The sequence below is a fragment of the Pristiophorus japonicus genome, chromosome 4 (assembly GCF_044704955.1).
Source record: "Pristiophorus japonicus isolate sPriJap1 chromosome 4, sPriJap1.hap1, whole genome shotgun sequence".
Lineage (NCBI taxonomy): Eukaryota > Metazoa > Chordata > Chondrichthyes > Pristiophoridae > Pristiophorus > Pristiophorus japonicus.
Window position 1 is genome coordinate 169,770,529 of NC_091980.1, and position 24,276 is coordinate 169,794,804.

General features: G+C 43.3%; 1 protein-coding gene across 5 annotated transcripts in view; it reads right to left on the bottom strand.

Annotated features, from left to right (window-relative positions):
* Nucleotides 1-2,987: 2,987 nt before the first annotated feature.
* The window catches only part of mgaa (MAX dimerization protein MGA a), a 130,092-nt gene continuing 108,803 nt past the window's right edge, over nucleotides 2,988-24,276 (bottom strand). For 4 of the 5 annotated variants that reach the window (XM_070878829.1, XM_070878830.1, XM_070878827.1 and 1 more), the window contains exons 18-25: nucleotides 23,314-23,432; nucleotides 13,129-13,192; nucleotides 12,585-12,770; nucleotides 11,884-11,995; nucleotides 8,821-9,123; nucleotides 7,628-7,810; nucleotides 6,323-6,529; nucleotides 2,988-5,285 (exon numbers count right to left, since the gene is read on the bottom strand). In XM_070878829.1, the coding sequence (XP_070734930.1) occupies nucleotides 3,934-5,285; nucleotides 6,323-6,529; nucleotides 7,628-7,810; nucleotides 8,821-9,123; nucleotides 11,884-11,995; nucleotides 12,585-12,770; nucleotides 13,129-13,192; nucleotides 23,314-23,432 (2,526 nt within the window). In that variant the 3' untranslated portion in view covers nucleotides 2,988-3,933. The remainder of the gene's footprint in view (nucleotides 5,286-6,322; nucleotides 6,530-7,627; nucleotides 7,811-8,820; nucleotides 9,124-11,883; nucleotides 11,996-12,584; nucleotides 12,771-13,128; nucleotides 13,193-23,313; nucleotides 23,433-24,276) is intronic. The other variant, XM_070878831.1, reaches the window with a different exon arrangement.

Genomic DNA, 24,276 nt, shown 5'->3' on the forward strand with positions numbered 1-24,276 from the left:
ATATCCGGAAAGTTGTTTGTGTCCTCCTTCGTGAATACCGAACCAAAGTACTTGTTCAATTGTTCCGCCTTTTCTTTGTTCCCCGTTATGACTTCCCCTGATTCTGACTGCAGGGGACCTACGTTTGTCTTTACTAACCTTTTTCTCTTTACATATCTATAGAAACTTTTGCAATCCGTCTTAATGTTCCCTGCAAGCTTCTTCTCGTACTCCATTTTCCCTGCCCTAATCAAACCCTTTGTCCTCCTCTGCTGAGTTCTAAATTTCTCCCAGTCCCCGGGTTCGCTGCTATTTCTGGCCAATTTGTATGCCACTTCCTTGGCTTTAATACTATCCCTGATTTCCCTTGATAGCCACGGTTGAGCCACCTTCCCTTTTTTATTTTTACACCAGACAGGAATGTACAATTGTTGTAATTCATCCATGCGGTCTCTAAATATCTGCCATTGCCCATCCACAGTCAACCCCTTAAGTATCATTCGCCAATCTATCCTAGCCAATTGACGCCTCATACCTTCAAAGTTAGCCTTCTTTAAGTTCTGGACCATGGTCTCTGAATTAACTGTTTCATTCTCCATCCTAATGTAGAATTCCACCATATTATGGTCACTCTTCCCCAAGGGGCCTCGCACGAGATTGCTAATTAATCCTCTCTCATTACACAACACCCAGTCTAAGATGGCCTCCCCCCTAGTTGGTTCCTCGACATATTGGTATAAAAAACCATCCCTTATGCACTCCAGGAACTCCTCCTCCACCGTATTGCTTCCAGTTTGGTTAGCCCAATCTATGTGCATATTAAAGTCACCCATTATAACTGCTGCCCCTTTACTGCATGCATCCCTAATTTCCTGTTTGATGCCCTCCCCAACATCACTACTACTGTTTGGAGGTCTGTACACAACTCCCACTAACATTTTTTGCCCTTTGGTGTTCTGCAGCTCCACCCATATAGATTCCACATCATCCAAGCTAATGTCCTTCCTAACTATTGCCTTAATCTCCTCCTTAACCAGCAATACTACCCCACCTCCTTTTCCTTTTATTCTATCCTTCCTGAATGTTGAATACCCCTGGATGTTGAGTTTCCAGCCCTGATCATCCTGGAGCCACGTCTCCGTAATCCCAATCACATCATATTTGTTAACATCTATTTGCACAGTTAATTCATCCACCTTATTGCGGATACTCCTTGCATTAAGACACAAAGCCTTCAGGCTTGTTTTTTTTTAACACCCTTTGTCCTTTTAGAATTTTGCTGTACAATGGCCCTTTTTGTTCTTTGCCTTGGGTTTCTCTGCCCTCCACTTTTCCTCATCTCCTTTCTGTCTTTTGCTTTTGCCTCCTTTTTGTTTCCCTCTGTCTCCCTGCATTGGTTCCCATCCCCCTGCCATATTAGTTTAACTCCTCCCCAACAGCACTAGCAAACACTCCCCCTAGGACATCAGTTCCGGTCCTGCCCAGGTGCAGACCGTCCGGTTTGTACTGGTCCCACCTCTCCCAGAACCGGTTTCAATGCCCCAGGAATTTGAATCCCTCCCTGCTGCACCACTGCTCAAGCCACATATTCATCTGCGCTATCCTGCGATTCCTACTCTGACTAGCACATGGCACAGTACTTCCCAACGCCTTCAGGAGAGAAAAAGACTTGCATTTATATAGTGCCTTTCACAACCACTGGACGTCTCAAAGTGCTTTACAGCCAATGAAGTACTTTTTGGAGTGTGGTCACTGTTGTAATGTGGGAAATGTGGCAGCCAATTTGCGCATAGCAAGCTTCCACAAACAGCATTGTGATAATGACCAGATAATCTGTTTTCGTTATGTTGATTGAGGAATAAATATTGGCCAAGACACCAGGGCTAACTCCCATGCTCTTCTTCGAAGTAGTACCATGGGATCTTTTACGTACACCTGAGAGAGCAGACTCTGTTTAACGTCTCATCCGAAAGACATCTCCCTCAGCACTGCACTGGAGTGTCAGCCTAGATTTATGTGCTCAAGTCTCTGGAGTGGGACTTGAACCCACAGCCTTCAGACTCAGAGGCGAGTGTGCTACCCACTGAGCCACAGCTGACACTGTCAGATGGTGAGAAACCTCGTGCACAGAGTGAGAATACGATTGAAGAAGAAATGTAATGTGTAATTTGATGCAGTCAGACTGTAGACTGACAGTACTGCACTGAAGTTCTCTACATGGCTAAGTGCAGAACTCAACAGTGTATCGTGCTTCAGCACAGCCCAGCACACTAACACTCAGGCCGGGCTTTGAGTGACCTCACACGCAAGCGCATCATCGGTCTGGCGGCTTGTCAATAATCACTCCGTACTTTAATATAGAAGATGGTGTTTGAGTTGGGAGATTTCAGAAACTTGCTCCACAGAGCGACCTAGTGGCTAGAGCCTACACTATATCACTGAAACAGCAAATTACAGCGTTAAATGTTGATAGAAAAGCATGAGTTAAAAGTGTGACAATAAGTAGTAAGATTTGTGGACATAAAGTGCATATCTTACATGACAATTTTCAATAATATACAAGTGGAATTCATGAAGTGATCAAATAACCTGAAGAAATATTATTTCCTGATATGCAAGCTGGAAGGATAAAAAGAGTGGATCTTGAGTGAAGCCTCCCGTTCGGCATAGAATAGAAGAAAACCTGCTATTGATGACTGTTGTGAGTCAGTCTTAAATGGACTGTCGCTTAAATCGTAACTTGGGAAGGAAAGGAGGGTATTCGAGTTAGGAGACTTCAGAAGGGATGGAGAGGGCCTATTCAGTATGTGGAGACTGAATAAATGAATGAAAATGTTAAGTGATCTGATGCCTCTGAAGTACCACATTAGGAATACATTCCATCAAGGGCACAGCCTCCCACTCCCAATGAAAACACAAGAAAACATGGCTCCCTTCATTGTAGTCGCCAATACATCAAATTACAAATAACTGTATATACAATGTCTGTTAAAGACAAATAAAGTATCTTGCTTTAACTGGTTTTATTGCAAGGCCACACATGCCCTCTTACCACATACATAGGAGGTACTAATCAGGTCTGTGTTAGCAGTCTGCATTTCCTAAAAAAATAGTGGGATCTTGACAAAGAAACAAAAGGAAAAAAGAAATTTCTGCTACATATTTTAAAAACCACATTGTGAAATACAGTATTTACATGTTTTCCAAGACACACCAAACATTAGATTTTGTCCATCCAGCTTCTTGTACTGCTAAACATAGTCAATTCATTTTCATCAGTATCAACACAATAGACTCTCTTCAAATCTCATTTGTTCCAGTACCAGGAAATCCAAAAGGTAGGTTTGGTACATTTTGAATGCACCAACACTCCCTCAGCTATTGAGAACATGAGGTTAACAAAGCCACCAAGACAAGGTACTACAAGTTGACTGATTGCTATAGCAAACAACGCCCAAATCTCCTTATTATACAAAAGGTGTGTATTCACCCTCCCAGGAAGTTATGCTCGGCACCTTCATGCTTAAGGTGGCAAATTTAGAAACTGTACAAAAAGTCCAGAAATCATTTCAATGGAGGATTCCACATCGCAAAACCGAGCTCTAAAATGCCCAGTTTCAGCTGAGCTTCCTGCGAACTATCGCACTACGGCAGTCAGCTGTGATCGCCACAACTTCATGGTGGATAGCAGCCAGAAACTGCATGTCAGATCCATTATCTGGGGAGTTGCCAGATTAAAACACACTTCATTGGTTACTTTAATAACAACACTCCCTGCATGATCACCACACATTTCCAAAGCTCAATTTCATTCACATCCATTTCAATTCCATATTTAAACTCCCCATTGGAGAGATCTAACATTATATTAGTTTTGCTTTCTGTAAAGAATCCTCATAAGCTGGCAAGAAGCAGCTGAAAAAAAAAAAGAGTAATGTTGAAGCAGCAGTTCGATCAGTCTTTCTCAGATGAATTGTTGCAGTGTTCTCCTGAAATACTGCTTGGGCTCTCCGTGCCCGTTTGTTGGGGAGACGAGATCCGTGCTAGTGCAGGCATAGGCTTGTTATTGTCTGGTGAGTGTTCAGACTCGGACTCAGACAGCGCTAGTGATTCACCCTTTACATGTATCCTGATTAAGCCCAGGGGTGCCAGCTTAGGCATTGGTCTCCAAAGCATGTCCAATGTGCTCGGAACCTCTGTGCTCGTTGAAGGCGAGGTGGCTTTCATGTGGACGAGTGGGGGAGGGGAAACATTTACTGCTCTGTCTGCGCCACTCGGAGGGATGTCCTCAAAGTCCAGTGTGCCGTCGTCCATCTCGCTGTGAGAATCCACGGGCATCGTGTCGCTCAGCAGCTGCTCAACGCTCAAGTCGTCCCCTTCCAGCTGCAATACCAGGGGGCTGGTGGAGCCACCGCTCTCCCTCTCCGACACCTGCTTCAGATCCGTGGCTCCGTCAGCACCATCAATGTCCACCAGTCTTATTGGCCCATGGATCAATGACAATTCATCCAGGCCATCCTCGTGGTTTCCGCTGTCAATAAAGCCCAACGCCTGGTGGTCCGACATTGAAGATGCATCTGGATTTTCCTCGTCGTCAGAGAACTGCTGATTTAAAAATGCAAGCTCGTTTAAAAGTGAAGTGAACGGCTCAAAACCCTCAGCGTCCACCATCTCGCCAGCTGCCGTGCCATTTGCTTTCAACAACGGTTCGAGTAGCTGAGATGACGAAAGCTCTGCATCTCTGTCACTCTGCCCAATAGCTTTACCTGTGCTGTATGTGTGCACCCGACTGCTCATCAGCTGGAGTTCCAATTTATCTTCGAGTATTACTTCGGTTATCGATGCTGATCCAGCCAAGGCCATCTCTCGAGTCCAGGCCTGCTCTGTGCAAGAGACTGCAGCTCCGTCAGGCAAACCAGAGAGATCCAATGCCTTTGGTGACCTGTTGACCTTGTCAGCACCCGATACGCAAGTTACAACCTGCTGTGTTTGTTGCTGGGTACGTTCGGACTCTGGCGACACAATAAGAAATGGCACGACCTCGCTTTCACCAGGCACAGTAAACTCCCCAGTTATCGGTGAGCTGTTCTTTAGGTCAGACGTGCTTGTTCTTTTACTGTTTGTAGGAGTTTGCAGGCCTCGTGATGGATGCTGGTTTCTCCCTTTCATGCTGAAGTCGAGAGGTTGAAGATCTAGGTCTGCAAAGGAAATGTTCACCCCTTCTACAGTCAGTGATGGGGTTTCTCCAGTAGCCAGCGAGGTCACGTTCACTATTCTTGGCATCAGGAAGGAAGAAGCGTCATTATCTGGAGAGAGGCAGAAAACAATTAAAACATGTCATTGTAAGTTTAATGATGCATTGTAGGTACCATTTTAAAGTACTTTCGTTGCACACAAGTTCACAAGCAAGATATTTTTCCCCGATTCTTATTCTCCATTCACAGGATGTGCAAGCAAGCTATGCTATTATCTACCATTGTTCCTTAAACAGATACTGTGAAGTGTGCAACATCAGTTTGGATGATTCACCTTCCCATCTGCATTCCAGTCAAGTGTTTGGCCATCATCCGGCACCTCATTGAATAGCAACAACAACTTACATTTAAATAGCATATAAATATATATATATATTATATATATATATATATATAATATATATATATATGCAGGAATGGGAAAAGCAACATGTGAAGAACTGCAAAAATCATCACATACCCTGTAATGTCACTTCATTGCGATCAGACCCTGGAAATCCAAAATTCAACAGTAACCATTCTGACTCAAGTTGCATCAGTTAATCTTGTGCCTTATGCCCAAGTACTCCCCATCATGCTGCCATCGAACTATCAGCCAAACTTTAACTTCAAAATATTAGGATGCATATTTATAAAAGGTAACTCAGCCCAATCTACACTACCCAACAAAGCATCAAGTCAAACTCAATATTGACTCAAAATGATCAAGGTGGTTGAGTTCGGACCCATCATGGCTCATGCCACTAATGCTCCCTCAGATGTCGTTTATGTTGGTCAACAAGTACTTCCTGTATGGTGTATCAAATCAAAGACGAGGAGAGGGGTGTTAGTTATCTAGGCATTTGTATCTGGCGAGTCCTCCAGAAAAGGCTCTTTTTGACGGCTTTTGATTCACAGAGATGTTGGCTAACACGCTCCCTGATACACTTTGGTCTGGTACCTTCAGCAGGATGCAGTACACCATCTACTCTCTTTAGGACAGCGAGAACTGAAATGCAAGCCAGCAGAAAATACAGGACTATACATTCGTTGGTATTCTAAAGAAATGTGGAAATCAGAAAAAGAAGTACAGATGTACTATTTCTTACCAACTGAACTTTCTGCCACTATCGATGGGTCTTCCTTCTCTTGCGCCAATTCAGCTGAACCAGAGCCTACTGCCCCCGTCCCAGGAGGTCTGATGTTCGACTGCGCGGAAGTCGGCTCAGTGGAACGGAGTGATCCCGCAATGGTAAAGTTGTTTACCTGAAGTGGAACTGGCAACCCCTGCAGTTGGATAGTAACTGAAGCAATGCCTGGAGAGAGAGAGAGAGAGAGAGAGAGAGGAGAGAGAGAGAGAGAGAGAGAGAGTGGGAGAGAGACAGGGAGAACTTTATTTACATCTTAAGATTCAGTAACAAAGGCAAAGATGGTGGGAGCTCATGACTTGCAGTCAAAATTAATATGAGACAAAATGGGACAAATGGTTCAGTGCAGCACCTTCCGCATAAAAACCATTGATGCACCAATAAGTTGTACAATGGAACTGTAAGATTCAGGTACTCTGCGGGAGCCATGTGCGTATGCACACAATCACCCACATATTAAGTAAAGCTATGGAGAGGCAGACTGAACAGATTGACCATGTTGGAAGCAAAGGATCTCCCCCCTCTATTTCACCCCCAAGTACGCAAAGAATTATTAGGACAGGTTGGTCAAAGAAGTAGATTTTAAAAGCATCTTAACAAATGCGAGGTAGAGAGGCAGAAAGGAGGTTACAGAGAAAGGCGAGGCCATGGAGGGATTTGAAAACAAGAATGAGAATTTTTAATCTGAGATGTTGCTGGACCGGGAGCTAATGTGGGGGTGATAAGACAACACTATTGTGAATGGAAGTATGAGGACCCATATTCATTTCACACAGAAACCCTACCCACTGGTTAAAGGAGAGACTTTCGCTCCCAACATAAAGTTTCTTGCCTTTGTACTCTATGCCTCTATTTATAAAGCTTCTGGATTTTTAAACTCCTGCAGTAATTGAGGGATATCCATGCTAGGAATGGAACACCCAATATCAGTATCAAGTGTAGCCAGGTTGCAAGTTCTTCCAACTGCGCTTCAAAAATCTACTACGACAATTCCATTTCCCACTCAAGCGATCTGTGACTGAAGTGACAATTTAGCACCAATGTGTGCCAAATTATGATCAGTTTTTGCACTGGTTAATATGTGAAAGAAGGAGAAATGTTTAATCCAAACACAATCTTGTGGTTGTATTGAAACCCAGAAATCAAAGCACAGTACGAAGCCACTGCACTATCTAGTCCTCAGTCAAGCCTTTTCTTAACTGCTGCAACACACACTTGCAAAAATAGAATGTACACGAGATCCAATCCAAAATTCATTGGTATTACCTGCAATATTTGTGCCAGCAATGCTATCTCCCTTGGGCATCAGCTGGTTTCCATGTAGGAGTCCCTCAGTGGTGAAGACTGGGGCTTGGCCAGCAACAAGAGGGCCCTTTAAAGCAAGAACCTGTCCCTGTGGTGTCATCAGCAAACTCCCAGCAGTCAGAGGGATAGAAGAAGCTGAAGAATCTGTTAAAAAACAAACAGCCCTATAACAAATGTTGCATTGATAACACTGAACTTAATGGTTCCAACTCCTCTCTCACACTCCTGGACAAGATACAAGTAAAACGTTGCTGGCTGGTAAGCAACTCTTCCTTCATCTCTCACCTCCAAATCTATTTGATATTTCCTTTTTTTTTTCTCTTGTCAATTTTCTCTACTCCTTTCTTGAAGGTACTGACTCCCGATTGACACATGCAGACCTATGTGCCCCCACCCTTGGCAATGAGTTTCAGTAGGCTATTCAGTCGCAGGAAGGGGGGTGAAAGAAGGGGAACAACACAGCCAAGCATGCTGCAGCCTCAAATGATACATACATACAGGCACCTCCAACAGGGTCGCTAAATTACAGTCTCGTGGCCAACTGCCCTTTCCTTAACCCAGAAGGTGCTCATGTCCCAACAGCCACACTGTACCCTCTCTAGTGCAAGCACATCTTTCCTGTAATGTGGTGACCAGAACTGCACGTAGTACTCTAGCTGTGGCCTAACTATTGTTTTATACAGTTCAAGCATAACCTCCCTGCTCTTGTATTCCATGCCTTGGCTAATAAAGGCAAGTATTCCATATGCCCTCTTAACCACCTTATCTACGTGGCCTGCTCCCTTCGGGGATCTGTGGAGATGCACTCCAAGGTCCCTTTGTTCCTGTACATTTCTCAGTGTCCTATCATTTAATGTGTATTCCCCTTTCCTTGTTAGACCTCCCCAAATGTTTTACCTCACACTTCTCTGGATTGAATTCCACTTGCCACTGTTCTGCCCACCTGACCAGTTGATTGATAACTTCCTGCAGTCTACAGCTTTCTTCTTCTTTATCAACCACAGATAATTTTTGTATCATCTACAACCTTCTGAATCATACCCCCTACATTCAAGTATTACATTGCAGCGTTACACTGTTGCACCAATGGGCACCCACAGTGTCCAGTACTGCAATAATGTCATGCTGTTGTATAGAAGGCAAATGTTACGTACGGGGAACTGCCAATGACCGTTTCCTGGTGAGAATTAGGGGTTTGCCAGTGCTGGCCTCGGGCACTACGTCCTGGGCACTTGTGAGCATAGTGACGTTGGGCGGTTTTTGGTTCTGCAAATTCATCGCCACCTTCTGGAGAGAGTCCATAGTTTCAGATGAATTTGGTGTTGTTCTCCAGCTGCTGCACTGCTGTTTTCCCATGTCATCTTCATGCTGCAGGTTATTTCTCTTCTGAACATCCAGTGCTCTCTGCTTGGCGCATATATATTCCAGTTTCTTCAAAATAACCTCCTCAGTCTTTCCTAAAATAGGACAGATATTTACTAAAATTAACAGTGATAATCAAGTCTTAGTTGAGTTGAGAGGATCACTTCCTCAACATCTTGAGCGTTCTCTCCCCTCTCCTGTATCTCATGCCATCAAATATCATAATTTGTGTCCCATTTTAATTGCTAACCTAAATGTTGCTCGACCCAAAATGTTACTGAGTTTCACGCCATGTAATTAAAAGATGTAGGGGGCCGAAATTGCCTCCCTCCTTAAGGTCCATTATCACCTCTAAGAGGCAGTAATGGGTGATAAGGCCTTTCTGACTGGGGGCAGGTGGATGGGCTGACCCATCAGAAATTGCCCTTTCCGCCCGCCTGTGTTCCCACCCCGCGAGGGAAATTGTCCCGTGGGAGCGGAGCAGCCGGTGCCCCCAACAGCTTTTCCCGGTGGCTGGGCGGCATGTACGTTATTAAAGGAGAGGGCGCTCCCGCTGGCCCGGCCGAAACCCCCCCCCCCGCACCCTGGTGGCCCAGTGGGCGCCACTAAAGTGGCTGCAGAGCTTGCAGCGGCCCTCCCCTTTAACTGATGGAGAGGGACATTGCTACGCATCAGCGCAATGCAGCATGTGCGCGCTGGTCTGATGTGCTCAGCGCGGATGACACCGCCCCCCCCCCCGTTCCCGACATACTTCCGCCCCTCAGCCGCCCCAAATACCACCCAGACAAATTTAAAAACTTTAAAAAGAGGCCAATTTCCCTCTAGTCTCGGCCCCGTAGTCTTGAAATTCTGCCAAGTAATAGTGTAGTGGATGTACATCATTCCACATCATTGACAAAAGACATGAAATTACTCTGCCCACTACTTTGAGGGAGGCATGAACCTGGGTTAGTGCTTCCATTAAATCAGCAAAGTAATTTGAACTGAATCATTAATTATTCATATATATCATACAACATAATTTCTAGATTATACAGTATAAAGGAACAAACCAGGCGATAGGGGAGGGCGATTTGGTATCCACATAAGATCCCCCAGCAAATGTTCAAGCACCAGGGTAAAGTTATATGTATGATTTTTTAATTAATCAGGTTACCTTTCATAAAGAGCATTTTACCACATCAATTTGTTCAAAATATCCAGTCACCACAAAATCTTTAATAAAAAATAAGTTATGACTAATGAATTATGATAAGAACATAAGAACAGGAGAAGGCTGTTCAGCCCCTTGAGCCCACTCCGCCATTCAATTAGATCATGACCGATCTGTATCTTAATTCCATCTACCCGCCTTGGTTCTGTAATCCTTAAAACCCTTGTCTAACAAAAATTTATCCATTTCAATTGACCCCCAGCCTCAACAGCTTTTTGGGAGAGAGATTTCCGTTACCCTTTGTTGAAGAAGTGCTTCCTGACATCACCACTGAATGGCCTAGCTCTAATTTTAAGGTTGTGCCCACTTGTTCTGGACTCAACCACCAGAAGAAATAGTTCATCTATCCTATCAACTCATTTAATCATCTCCAACACCTCCATTAGATCACCTCTTAATCTTCTATACGAGGGATTGCAAGCCTTGTCTACGCGACCTGTCCTTATAATTTAACCCCTTTAGCCCCAGTATCATTCTGGTGAATCTTTGTTGCACCCCTTCCAAGACTACCATGAGAATTCTGCCAAGATTGTCCTGTGAGGCCCATAGACGTGGGCAGCCTAAAAGCTCCTTAGGTGTCAGGGCCCAGAGGGATTAATAACCTTCACGACACTTCTCCACAGTTGATTGTGGGGAATGGAGATTTATTTCGAACCTTATTTCTTTGCCCAATAAGGGCCTTAAGTTTCCTAACTTGTAGCAGTAAGGTGCTGCTCTGATAATCAGGGCAGGTGCCTCCGTTGCACCTCCACAAGCACAAATCACCCGCCACAACTACACAAATGGCCCCAATCATGCGATTTGAGGGTGGGGTGGGTCACAGCCTTGTCAAAGCAGCGGAGGGTAGTCCTACTCCATTTCACTTCCGCCCCCTCAACAAAGGTCCACAGAATGTTGAACCCCATGTATTTATTTTCATTATACTTGGCTTATTTTTGATAAACCAAACTTCTTCACTGTTGTCATTTCTCAATCTTGTATGCAAATCTTGTGCAGTATCTACTGCAAACAGATTTTTTTCTTTACTATTAATATGGTGGGAATCTCCTTAAGCTCTGCTGTAATGAAGATGCCAGCACCAAGGGAACAGCTGCAAAGTTGTGCTGCACGGCAGTGTCCCCCAGTGGAGTACAACTCAAACTGCAGTACATAGCTTTGACACATCTCTACTGCCAACTTCCTTGTACAGGTATTATAATTTTCCAGTTAAATCACTTTTCCAGACCTGAGCCAAGCGAAGTCTATTCAAAGAAACACACCAAGGCACACTTAACGTGTTCATGGAATTATTGCTGTTCTCACATTATGGTGTAGAAAAAGCCATGATATCGTAAAGTAGATCTGGCATAAAAACCTCAGAACACTATTCTGGGTAATTTATGCTGTTTTGGCTCCTTAGAAATTGCACGGTGCATGACAGCTCTAGAGCTTAATTCAATAATAAGCTACTATACCTACCAGTAGGAGACCTTCGTGTCTTGAGTCTTGCTACATCCCCGTGACACACAAAACGAGTGTAATCTCCTCCCACAACCACGAGAGGAGCGCATCAGGCTTTTTCTTCCCCATAGGAACTGCAAAAGAACTTGGTTTCCAACTCCCCTTTTCTGCCACTCTTCTGAGAGCTGAAGCCAGTGCTTACCTGTCAAGAGGGAGACCTTTCGAATGAGTAAATCCCTTTTGCGAGACTGGATACTTCTCTCAGCTGATAGACGATCAGAGTGGTCCTGCAGATTCTGGATTTCGCTAAATGCCTAAAACAGAAAAGAAACTTATCACAAAATATTCCAATCTGTTGCAAGCAGTTGCTATTCTAGCACTTCAGATAAAATCAACTAATTCTGGAGCAAGCACTACTCTTCTGATGTCTTTCTCCCATGCAAGTTAGTATCACGTAGAACTCTATCCCCACATGCATTACACAGAATATACAAAAAGGCCTCGATCCAACCATTGAAATTTCAACAGGAATGAGGCCATTGACAAGGTTCCTGCCAAAGGCAGGCTGGAGCCCAATTAACATTTCCAAGTCGCGGCTTGATGACATCATACACGGTTAAGATTCACAGGGCCTCTATGTCCCGGCCTTGATGGGTGTTCCCTGTGCTACCCCGTACCCTCCACACTTTTATCGGGACGAGGGAGTCACGACTCGAGTTCAGTCTGAAGTGAAAAAATAACAGCCAATAATAATTGAAGCAGGCAGGCCAATATCTCTGTTAAAACAATACAGGGAGGAACTTGTTAGGAGTGTGTCAAGTATTTGTAGGATAACAAGGTTTAGCAGTAAATTCTACCATTAAAATGTTATATGCATTCCCAACATCAAATAATTTTACAGACCTGTTTCAGAATGTAGTATTTTGAGGCCTTCTGCTCCCTGCGGAGCCTCAGAATTCTCTTCAGTCTTTCGAAGAGGTCTCGCATCTCGGAGCGTCTCCGCCGCTCGTTTACCGTGTGCGCGGTGCGATATACCACCAGAGCATCCAGCTGAGCCTTTGCATGCTTACTCAGATGAGCGCTGGGTTTCTAAAGGAGAAAGAAATACTGTAGAGGATTTCCAACAAACATTTTTCCCAAAGTCACTCGATATTCAATGAGAACAAAATGAAAGAAGAAATGGTTCCTACGCAACAGCTGGCATTTAGTTCAACAAAACCCTCTGCGGGTTAACTTTTACAGCTGCAGACTTTCCAATGGACGCTTCTAGCAATCCAGCGGATGTAAACCCACCCTGCCAAAAAAGCACAAATTGCCACTCCAGGTTCAATACCCCTCCCTCCACAAATGCTTTCCATGTATAGTCACTGTCTCCTTCCTGGTGCAATCAATCCTTTTCAGGTTCAGAGCCCTGCTGCACACAAATTCTCCCCGCATTGCTACTTACCTGCTTGTGTTGGTGTTCCTCCTCGCTGGATTTGTTTGTAAGGTACGGATTGTGAAAATGACATCTAAAAACAAAGGAGAATGGCATTACTACGCATCACTCAGCAGAGAAAGTAGGAAAATAAATCCCTATGTGATATTTTAATGCAGCTCTCCTTTTACAGACAGACCCTCGAGATTTCGCAACACATTTTTGGAATGACAAGTCTGATCTATTTCAAAATAAAAGGGACAAGGCGAAATACTTGGCAAACTTCCCATGAAATCCATTACACAATTGGTGTCCAACCTTTATTTTTTTGCAGACCACACATGTATTCACCATGGTGCCCACATATAAAGAAAGACTTGGATTTATATAGTGCCTTTCATGACCACCTGACGTCTCAAAGCGTTTTACAGCCAATGAAGTACTTTTGGAGTGTAGTCACTGTTGTAATGTAGGAAACGCAGCAGCCAATTTGCGCACAAGCAAGCTCCCACAAACAGCAATGTGATAATGACCAGATAATCTGTTTCTTGTTATGTTGATTTATGGATAAATATTGGCCAGGACAGCAGGAATAACTCCCCTGCTCTTCTTCGAGATAGTGGCCATGGGATCTTTCACGTCCACCTGAGAGGGCAGATGGGGCCTCGGTTTAACGTCTCATCCGAAAGACGGTACATCCAACAGTGCAGCTCTTTCTTAGCACTACACTGGAGTGCCAGCCTAGATTTTTTTTGTGCTCAAGTCCCTGGAGTGGGGATTGAACCCACAACTTTCTAACTCAAGAGGCGACAGCTGACACGAAGCTGAATTCCACATTCACGTTAACTTGCATCTATTTCAAACTGTTGATACTAATTAATCTTGTGGTTATGATTTAGGATTGATCCATTAATGAGGCAAAGTACAAAATGCAAACAGCACAAAACAATGAGTGAGAAATGTAAGCGTGAATAAACAAAGTTGCCCGGACTTGGAGGGCCTGATCACCAAGGCTCAACATAGGAACAGGAGGAAGCCATTCAGCCCCTTGAGCCTGTTCCATCATTCAATGAGATTATGGCTGATCTGTGACCTAACTCCATATCCCTTAATACCTTAATGTCAATCCCAGATTTAAAATCAAAACTGATCTAGCATCAATTGACATTTGCAGAAGAGAGTTCCAAATTTCTACCACCCTTTATATGTAGGAGCGTTTCCCAATTTCAGTCCTCAATGGTCTGGCTCTAATTTTTAGACTATGCCCCCTCGTCCTAGAAATTCCAACCAGCGGAAATAGTTTCTCTCTATCTACCCTCTCTGTTCCCCTTAATATCCTAAAAACTTTGATCAGATCACCCTTTAATCGTCTAAATTCTAGGGAATACAACCCTCATTTGTGTAATCTCTCCTCGTAACTTAACTCCGGGTAAACCTACGCTGCATTCCCTCCAACGTCAATAATCCTTCCGAAGGTGTGGTACCCAGAACTGCTCACAGTACTCCAGATATAGTGTAACCAGGGTTTTGTACAGCTGCAGCATAACTTCTACCCCTTTGTATTCTGGTCCTTTAGATGTAAATGGAGTCCATTATTAAGGAAATAGCAGCAGGACATTTAGAAAATCATAATACAAGCAGAGTCAGCATGGTTTTATGAAAGGGAAATCATGTTTGACAAATTTGCTGGAGTTCTTTTGAGGATGTAACAAGCAGGGTGGATAAAGAGGAACCAGTAGATGTGGTGTATTTGGATTTCCAGAAGGCATTCGATAAGGTGCCACATAAAAGGTTACTGCACAAGACAAGAGCTCATGGGGTTGGGGCTAATATATTAGCATGGATAGAGGATTGGCTAACCAACAGAAAACAGAGAGTCGGGATAAATAGATAATTTTCAGGTTGGCAAACAGTAACTAGCGGGTGCCACAGGGATCAGTGCTGGGGCCTCAACTATTTACAATCTATATTAATGACTTGGATGAAGGGACCAAGTGTAATATAGCCGAATTTGCTGATGATACAAAGATAGGTGGAACACCAAGTTGTGAGGAGGACGCAAAGAATCTGCAAAGGGATATAGATAGGCTAAGTGAATGGGCAAAAAATTTTGGCAGATGGTGTATAATGTGGGAAAATGTGAGGTTATCCACTTTGGTAGGAACAATAAAAAAGCAAACTATTGTTTAAATGGGGAGAGATTATAAAATGCTGCCGTAGAGGGATCTGGGGGTCCTTGTACATGAAACACAAAAAGTTAGCATGCAGGTACAGCAAGTAATTAGGAAGGCGAATGGAATGTTGGCCTTTATTGCAAGGGCGATGGAGTATCAAAGTAGGGAAGTCCTGCTGCAACTGTACAGGGCGTTGGTGAGACCACACAGAGTACTGCAGATAGTTCTGGACTCCTTATTTAAAGGACTTGCATTGGAAGCAATTCAGAGAAGGTTCATTGGTTGATTCCACAGATGAAGGGGTTGTCTTATGAAGAAAGGTTGGGCTTATATTCATTGGAGTTTGGAAGAACGAGAGGTGATCTTATTGAAACTTACTAGATTCTGAGGGGGCTTGACAGGGTAGATGCAGAGAGGATGTTTCCCCTCATGGGAGAATCTAGAACTAGGGACATATTCAGAATAAAGGGTCGCCCATTTAAAAACAGAAATGAGGAGGAATTTCTTCTCTCGTGAAACTTTGGAAATTCTCTACCCGAGAGCTGTGGAGGCTGGGTCATTGAATATATTTAAGGTGGAGATAAATTTCTGAATGATAAGGGAGTCAAGGGTTATGGGGAGCGGGCAGGGAAGTGGAGTTGAGGTCAAGTTCAGATCAGCCAAGAATGACTAAAAAAAATGATTAAGAAAGGGAAGATAGACTAACAAAGTAAAGTAGCACAAAATATAAAAACAGATAGCAAGAGTTTCTATAGGTATATAAAAAGGAAAAGGGTGGCTAAAGTAAATGTTGGTCCCTTAGAGGACGAGACCAGGGAATTAGTAATGGGGAACATGGAGATGGCAGAAACTCTGAACAAATATTTTGCATCAGTCTTTACGGTAGAGGACAATAAAAATATCCCAACAGTTAGTCAGTCAAGGGGGAGGAACTTAACACAATCACAATCACTAAAGAGGTGGTACTCAGTAAGATAATGGGACTAAAGGCAGATAAATTCCCTGGACCTGATGGCTTGCATCCTAGGGTCTTAAGAGAAGTAGTGGCAGGGATTGTGGATGCATTGGTTGTAATTTACCAAAATTCCCTGGATTCTGGGGAGGTCCCAGCAGATTGGAAAACTGCAAATGAAACACCACTATTTAAAAAAGGAGGCAGACAAAAACAGGAAACTGTAGACCAGTTAGCCTAACACCTGTGGTTGGGAAAATGTTGAGAGTCCATTATTAAAGAAACAGTAGCAGGAAAAGCAAAATTCGGTCAGACAGAGTCAGCATGGATTTATGAGGGGAAGTCATGTTTGACAAATTTGCCGGAATTCTTTGAGGATGTAACGAACAGGGTGGATAAAGGGGAAACGAGTGGATGTGGTATATTTGGACTTCCAGAAGGCAGTTGACAAGGTGCCACATAAAAGGTTACTGCACAAGATAAAAGTTCACAGGGTTGGGGGTAATATATTAGCATGGATAGAGGATTGGCTAACGAACAGAAAACAGAGAGTCGGGATAAATGGTTCATTCTCTGGTTGGCAACCAGTAACTCGTGGTTTGCCACAGGGATCAGTGCTGGGACCCCAACTATTTACAATCTATATTAACGACTTGGAAGAAGGGACTGAGTGTAACATAGCCAAGTTTGCTGATGATACAAAGATGGGAGGAAAAGCAATGTGTGAGGAGGACACAAAAAATCTGCAAAAGGACAGACAGGCTAAGTGAGTGGGCAAAAATTTGGCAGATGGAGTATTATGTTGGAAAGTGTGAGGTCATGCACTTTGGCAGAAAAAAAATCAAAGAGCAAGTTATTATTTAAATGGAGAAAGATTGCAAAGTGCTGCAGTACAGCAGGACCTGGGGGTACTTGTGCATGAAACACAAAAGGATAGTATGCAGGTACACAGCAAGTGATCAGGAAGACCAATGGAATCTTGGCCTTTATTGTAAAGGGGATGGAGTATAAAAGCAGGGAAGTCTTGCTACAGCTATACAGGGTATTGGTGAGGCCACACCTGGAATACTGCGTGCAGTTTTGGTTTCCAGATTTACGAAAGGATATACGGATATACTTGCTTTGGAGGCAGTTCAGAGAAGGTTCACGAGGTTGATTCCGGAGATGATGGGGGGGGGGGGTTGACTTATAAGGAAAGGTTGAGTAGTTTGGGCCTCTACTCATTGGAATTGAGAAGAATGAGAGGTGATCTTATCGAAACATACAAGATTATGAGGGAACTTGACAAGGTGGATGCAGAGAGGACGTTTCCACTGATGGGGGAGACTAGAACTAGAGGGCATGATCTTAGAATAAGGGGACCGCCCATTTAAAACAGAGATGAGGAGAAATTTCTTCTCTCAGGAGGGTTGTAAATCTGTGGAATTTGTTGCCTCAGAGCTGTGGAAGCTGGGATATTGAATAAATTTAAGACAGAAATAGACAGTTTCTTAAACGATAAGGGGTTATGGGAGTGGGCGGGGAAGTGGAGCTGAGTCCGTGATCAGATCAGCCATGATCTTATTGAATGGCAGAGCAGGCTCGAGGGGTCAAATTGCCTACTCCTGCTCCTATTTCTTATGTTCTTATTAAAGGCCAGCATTCCATTAGCATTTTTGATTATTGTCTGTATCTTTTCATGACATTTTAATGGTCTATGCACCTGGACCCACAAGTCTCTTTGGACATCCACTATTTTTAGCTTTTCACCATTTAGAAAGTACCCTATTCTATCCTTTTTAGGTCCAAAGTGGATGACCTCACATTTGCTTACATCAAAATCCATTTGCCACAATTTTGAACATTCACTTAACCTATCAATATTCCTTTGTAACATTATCCTTTCATCTACACGGCCTGCGATGACGCCTTTGTGTCATCAGCAAATTTGGAATTGTGGCTTTCTATCCCATCATCCAAGTCATTAATAAATACTGCGAATAGTTGAAACCCCAATACAGATCCCTGCAGGACACGACTAGTCACATCCAATTTCCTAACCAGGTCAATAATTTGCCCTCAATTTTGTGTGCTAACTTAGATAACGTACTCTTATGTGGGATTTTATCAAATGTTTTCTGGAAGTCAATATAAAAGAACATTCATAGACATTCCCCTATCCACTACTTTAGTCACCTCTTCAAAATTCAATCAGGTTTGTCAGGCATGACCTAGCTTTCATAAATCCATGCTGGCTCTCTGATCAACTAAAAATGTGCAAGGTGTTAAGGATCGCCACCCTATCCTTAATTATAGACTCGAGCAATTTCCTGACAACAGTTGTGAGGCTAACTGGTCTATAATTCCCTGGTTTCCCTGTCTCACCATTTTTAAATAGCGGAATGACATGCAATTTTCCAATCTGAAGGAATGGTTCCTGAATCGAGAGAACTTTGGAAGATTATAGTTAGGGCAAGTGTTCCCAGATTTTAAAGGAAGTCGATGATGGAAAGCATCTGGTCCTGGATATCTGTCACTCTTAGTGCCATTATTTTCTTCATTACTGTTATCTTATATCTTATATCAATTTTATTCAGTCCCTGTCCCTGATTCAATATTCGTTTCCTTTACTGTAAATGATGATGCAAAGTAATTTTGTCCATCATTTCCTTATCATTGACAATATCACCGCTTTCAATTTTTAATGGGCCAACATTGCTCCCGACTACTTTTTCCTAATGAAATTGTAAAAATTCTTCATATTAATTTTGATATCCTTTGCAAGTTTCTTTTTATACTCCCTTTTTGTAGCTTTTATTGTTTTGTGATCCTTTGCTGTTCTTTGTATCTTTCCCATTCACCAGGATCTGTGCTATTTTTTGCATTTTTGTATACTTTTTCTTTTTGTTTTATGCTGGTCCTCGCCTCTTTAGTTGTCCATGGCTGTTTTTTTTGCAAGTAGAGCTCTTGCCCCTCAGGGGAATAAACTGGTTCTGAATCACGTTAAATTATTTTTCAAACATCTCCCACCATTGTTCTGTCGTTTTATCCATTAACAGTTTTGCCCAGTTTACTGTGGACAGTCTCTGTCTCATCCCTTGAAAGTCGGCCTTACCCAAATCTAGAATCTCAGTAGCTGTTCCGCGCTTCTCCCTTTCAACCATAACATTGAACTCAATGACAGTTCACGCCATTTCACCCTCAGATTTGTTTTTCTTTCAATTGCAGGAAATCTCATCCACTAGCTCCATTCCTCCTACAAATGCTAAGATAAGCAACTCACCATGTGGGAACTATGGCAAGAACCTGCATCGTACAACTCATAGGGTCACCACATGCTGTACCATTGGACTTATAAATAAGATGTTAAAGCTCAATGGCTCGCCACATTTCTCTAATTCTACTTGTAGGTCTACTGCAGGTACAGCAGGCGGTGAAGGCGGCAAATGGTATGTTGGCCTTCATAACTAGGGGATTTGAGTATAGAATCCGGGAGGTCTTACTGCAGTTGTACAGGGCCTTGGTCAGGCCTCACCTGGAATATTGTGTTCAGTTTTGGTCTCCTAATCTGAGGAAGGACGTTCTTGCTATTGAGAGAATGCAGCGAAGGTTCACCAGACTGATTCCCGGGATGGCAGGACTGACATATGAGGAGAGACTGGATCGACTGGGCTGTATTCACTGGAGTTTAGAAGAATGAGAGGGGATCACATAGAAACATACAAAATTCTGACGGGACTGGACAGGTTAGATGCAGGAAGAATGTTCCCGACATTGGGAAGTCCAGAACCAGGGGTCACAGTCTAAGGATAAGGGCTAAGCCATTTAGGACCGAGATGAGGGGAAACTTCTTCACTCAGATAGGACATCTAGATAGGAATAGTGCAATCAAGCAGACGCAGCATGGATTCATGAAGTGGAAATCATGTTTAACTAATTTACTGGAATTCTTTGAGGATATAACGAGCATGGTGGATAGAGGTGTACCGATGGATGTGGTGTATTTAGATTTTCAAAAGGCATTCGATAAGGTGCCACACAAAAGGTTACTGCAGAAGATAAAGGTACGCGGGGTCAGTGGAAATGTATTAGCATGGATAGAGAATTGGCTGGCTAACAGAAAGCAGAGAAGTCGGGATAAATGGGTCCTTTTCGGGTTGGAAATCGGTGGTTAGTGGTGTGCCACAGGGATCGGTGCTGGGACCACAACTGTTTACAATATACATAGATGACCTGGAAGAGGGGACAGAGTGTAGTGTAACAAAATTTGCAGATGACACAAAGATTAGTGGGAAAGCGGGTTGTGTAGAGGACACAGAGAGGCTGCAAAGAGATTTAGACAGGTTAAGCGAATGGACTAAGGTTTGGCAGATGGAATACAATGTCGGAAAGTGTGAGGTCATCCACCTTGGGAAAAGAAACAGAAAAAGGGAATATTATTTGAATGGGGAGAAATTACAACATGCTGCAGTGCAGAGGGACCTGGGGGTCCTTGTGCATGAAACTCTTTTTGGACCAATAATCCCAAAAAATTAGTTTGCAGGTGCAGCAGGTAATCAGGAAGGCGAATGGAATGTTGGCCTTCATTGCGAGAGGGATGGAGTACAAAAGCAGGGAGGTCCTTCTGCAACTGTATAGGGTATTGATGAGGCCGCACCTGGAGTACTGCGTGCAGTTTTGGTCGCCTTACTTAAGGAAGGATATACTAGCTTTGGAGGGGATACAGAGACGATTCAATAGGCTGATTCCGGAGATGAGGGGGTTACCTTATGATGATAGATTGAGTAGACTGGGTCTTTACTCGTTGGAGTTCAGAAGGATGAGAGGTGATTTTATCGAAACATTTAAAATAATGAAAGGGATAGAGACATAGAGGTTGTTTCCACTGGTTGGGGAGACTAGAACTAGGGGGCACAGCCTCAAAATACGGGGGAGCCAATTTAAAACCGAGTTGAGAAGGAATTTCTTCTCCCAGAGGGTTGTGAATCTGTGGAATTCTCTGCCCAAGGAAGCAGTTGAGGCTAGCTCATTGAATGTATTCAAGTCACAGATAGATAGATTTTTAACCAATAAGGGAATTAAGGGTTATGGGGAGCGGGCGGGTAAGTGGAGCTGAGTCCATGGCCAGATCAGCCATGATCTTGTTGAATGGCGGAGCAGGCTCGAGGGGCTAGATGGCCTACTCCTGTTCCTAATTCTTATGTTATGTTCTTATGTTCAGAGAATTGTGAACCTGTGGAATTGTCTTCCGCAGAGAGAGTTGTTGAGGCCAGTTTGTTGGATATATTCAAGAGGGAGTTGGATATGGCCCTTACGGGTAAAGGGATCAAGGAGTATGGAGAGAAAGCAGTAAAGGGGTACTGAGGTGAATAATCAGCCATGATCTTATTGAATGGTGGTGCAGGCTCGAAGGGCCAAATGGCTTTCTCCTGCACCTATTTTCTATGTTTCTATTCATCTACATATAGACATTAACCAGAAATCCTTGTTGGAGAGATTATGGCACAATGCAACTATTTTGAAAGTAGAAAAAGGCCAATCAGTATCTACAGGATCTGAGCAAACTAATTTGTAAAACAGTGGCTGAATTGCTACAACAACTGATTCCTGCAGGGCAGGAGTCTCAATACCCTGTCAGATGCTATGTTAAGTATGGGGAACTGCATGCTCCTGATCACTCACAACCTGGGCTCATTCTACAGGCTGCAGAGATACATCAGAAAGGCTTCACTATTTCATCCATCACTTCAACTATCTAAACTGCAGGTTCACTGGTGGATCATAGAAAGTTATGGCACAGGAGGCCGCCATTCATCCCGTCGTGTCTGCACCAGTCAAAAAAGAGCTATCCAGCTAATCCCACTTTCCAGCTCTTGGTCCGTAGCCTTGCAGTTTACGGTACTTCAAGTGCATATCCAAATACTTTTTAAATGTGATGAGGATTTAAATGTGGTGAGGGTTTCTGCCTCTACCACCCATTCAGGCAGTGAGTTCCAGACCACCACCACCCTCTGGGTGAAAAGAAATTCTCCTCAACTCCCCTCTAATCCTTCTACCAATTACTTTAAATCTATGCCCCCTGGTTATTGACCTCTGCCCTAAGGGAAATATGTGCTTTCTATCCAGCCTATTTAGGCTCCTCATAATTTTATACACCTCAATCAAGTCTCCCCTCAGCCCCCTGTTCCAAAGAAAACAACCACAGCCCATCCAATCTTTCCTCATAGCTAAAATTCTCCAGTCCTCGTAAATCTCCTCTGTACCCTCGAATTAAATCACATCTTTCCTCTCGTGTGGTGACCAGAACGGCACGCAGTACTCTAGCTGTGGCCTAACTAGTGTTTTACACAGTTTTATCAGAACCTCTCCACCCTTATATTCTATGACTCGGCTAATAAAAGCAAGTATCCTGCAAATCTTCTTAACCACCTTACCACCTGTCCTACTATCTTCAGGAAGTTGTGCACATGCACTCCATGGTCCTTCTGTTCCTCTACATTTCTCAGTATCCTACCAGTTATAGTGGATGGTGGGATCAGCTGGGTTAAGGGTGTGCCGAAACAATTAAAAAAATAAGGCAAAGACACACATTATAAATTTTAACCTAACAAAAGGGAAACAAATCAAGCTCAACACACCTTTAAATAAACATGGTTCAATTAAGGTTAAACAGATCTGTTACACGCCATCTATTTCAATAGAAATAGCAACCCTTCAATAAGCCACTTGAGGGAGACACAGAGCCCTCAACATAAAATACTCTCCATCTATCTACAGATCTAGTCCAGTCTATCTGAAGCAATCCTTACACACCAACTCAACACACCTTTCTAGAGTGTTGAGCCATTCCACCATCTTCAGACAAGTTAGTAGATTGCTCAAGGTAGCATAATCCCAGCACTCTTGTTCAACTATCTAACATCCCTGCCTCCCATGGCCATATTGATGCTGAAGCTTGCAAAACCACTATACCAACATGCACATTTACATTGATACTCTTTGTATCAATGGATATATTTGTAAATCATGGTGCGTAAAATGAAAGCTATAACTGCAACAATACCTAAACCAGTGTATATTTAAAAAATTAATTTAATAAACAATCCATACTTAGTTTTGTTGGTATGACGGCGGGAAGCAGAAGCAATAAGACGGGCGATGTTGATTTTCTCAGAGAGTTCCTCCACAGTCTCGATATCCACTGCCTCTTCACTGGAGGTCGAATCAAACTGCAAAAATGTTTGAGTCAGTATAAACCGCAAACAGCAGCAACATTTCTAACCCCTCATTCACTGCTGTGCAAGCCAATTCATTCATGGAGATACCATACACGTACAGCATGGCAGCTCTCAGACCTGCACTCTCTGTATAGCAACGAAGGATAATTCTGAAATCTATGATTTGTTATCTTGTACTTCATAGAATTATAGAATCATAGAAGTTTACAGCACAGGAGGAGGTCATTTCGGCCTTTGTGCCGAGCCGGCCAACAAGAGGCTATCCAGCCTAATCCCACTTTCCAGCTCTAGGTCTGTAATCCTGCAGGTTACAGCACTTGAAGTGCACATCCAATTACTTTTTAAATGTGGTGAGGGTTTTTGCCTCTACCACCCTTACAGGTAGTGAGTTCCAGACCCCCACAACCCTCTGCATGAAGAAATTTCCCCTCAAATCCTCTTTAAACCTTCCACCAATTACTTTAAATTTATGCCCACTGGTTGTTGATCCCTCTGCTAAGGGAAATAGGCCCTTTCTATCCACTATATTTAGGCCCCTCAATGACGTCTCCCCTCAGCCTTGTCTGTTCCAAGGAAAACAAATCCAGCCTATCTAATCTGTCCTCATAGCTAAGATTCTTCACTCCCGGCAACATCCTCATAAATCTCCTCTGTACCCTCTCCAGTGCAATCACATCCTTCCTGTAATGCAGTAAACAGAACTGCACGCAATACTCCAGCTGTGGCCTAACCAGTGTTTTATACAGTTAAAGCATAACACCCCCTGTTCTTGTATGCTATGCCTCGGCTGATAAAGGCAAGCACTCTGTATGCCTTCTTAACCACCTTATCTACC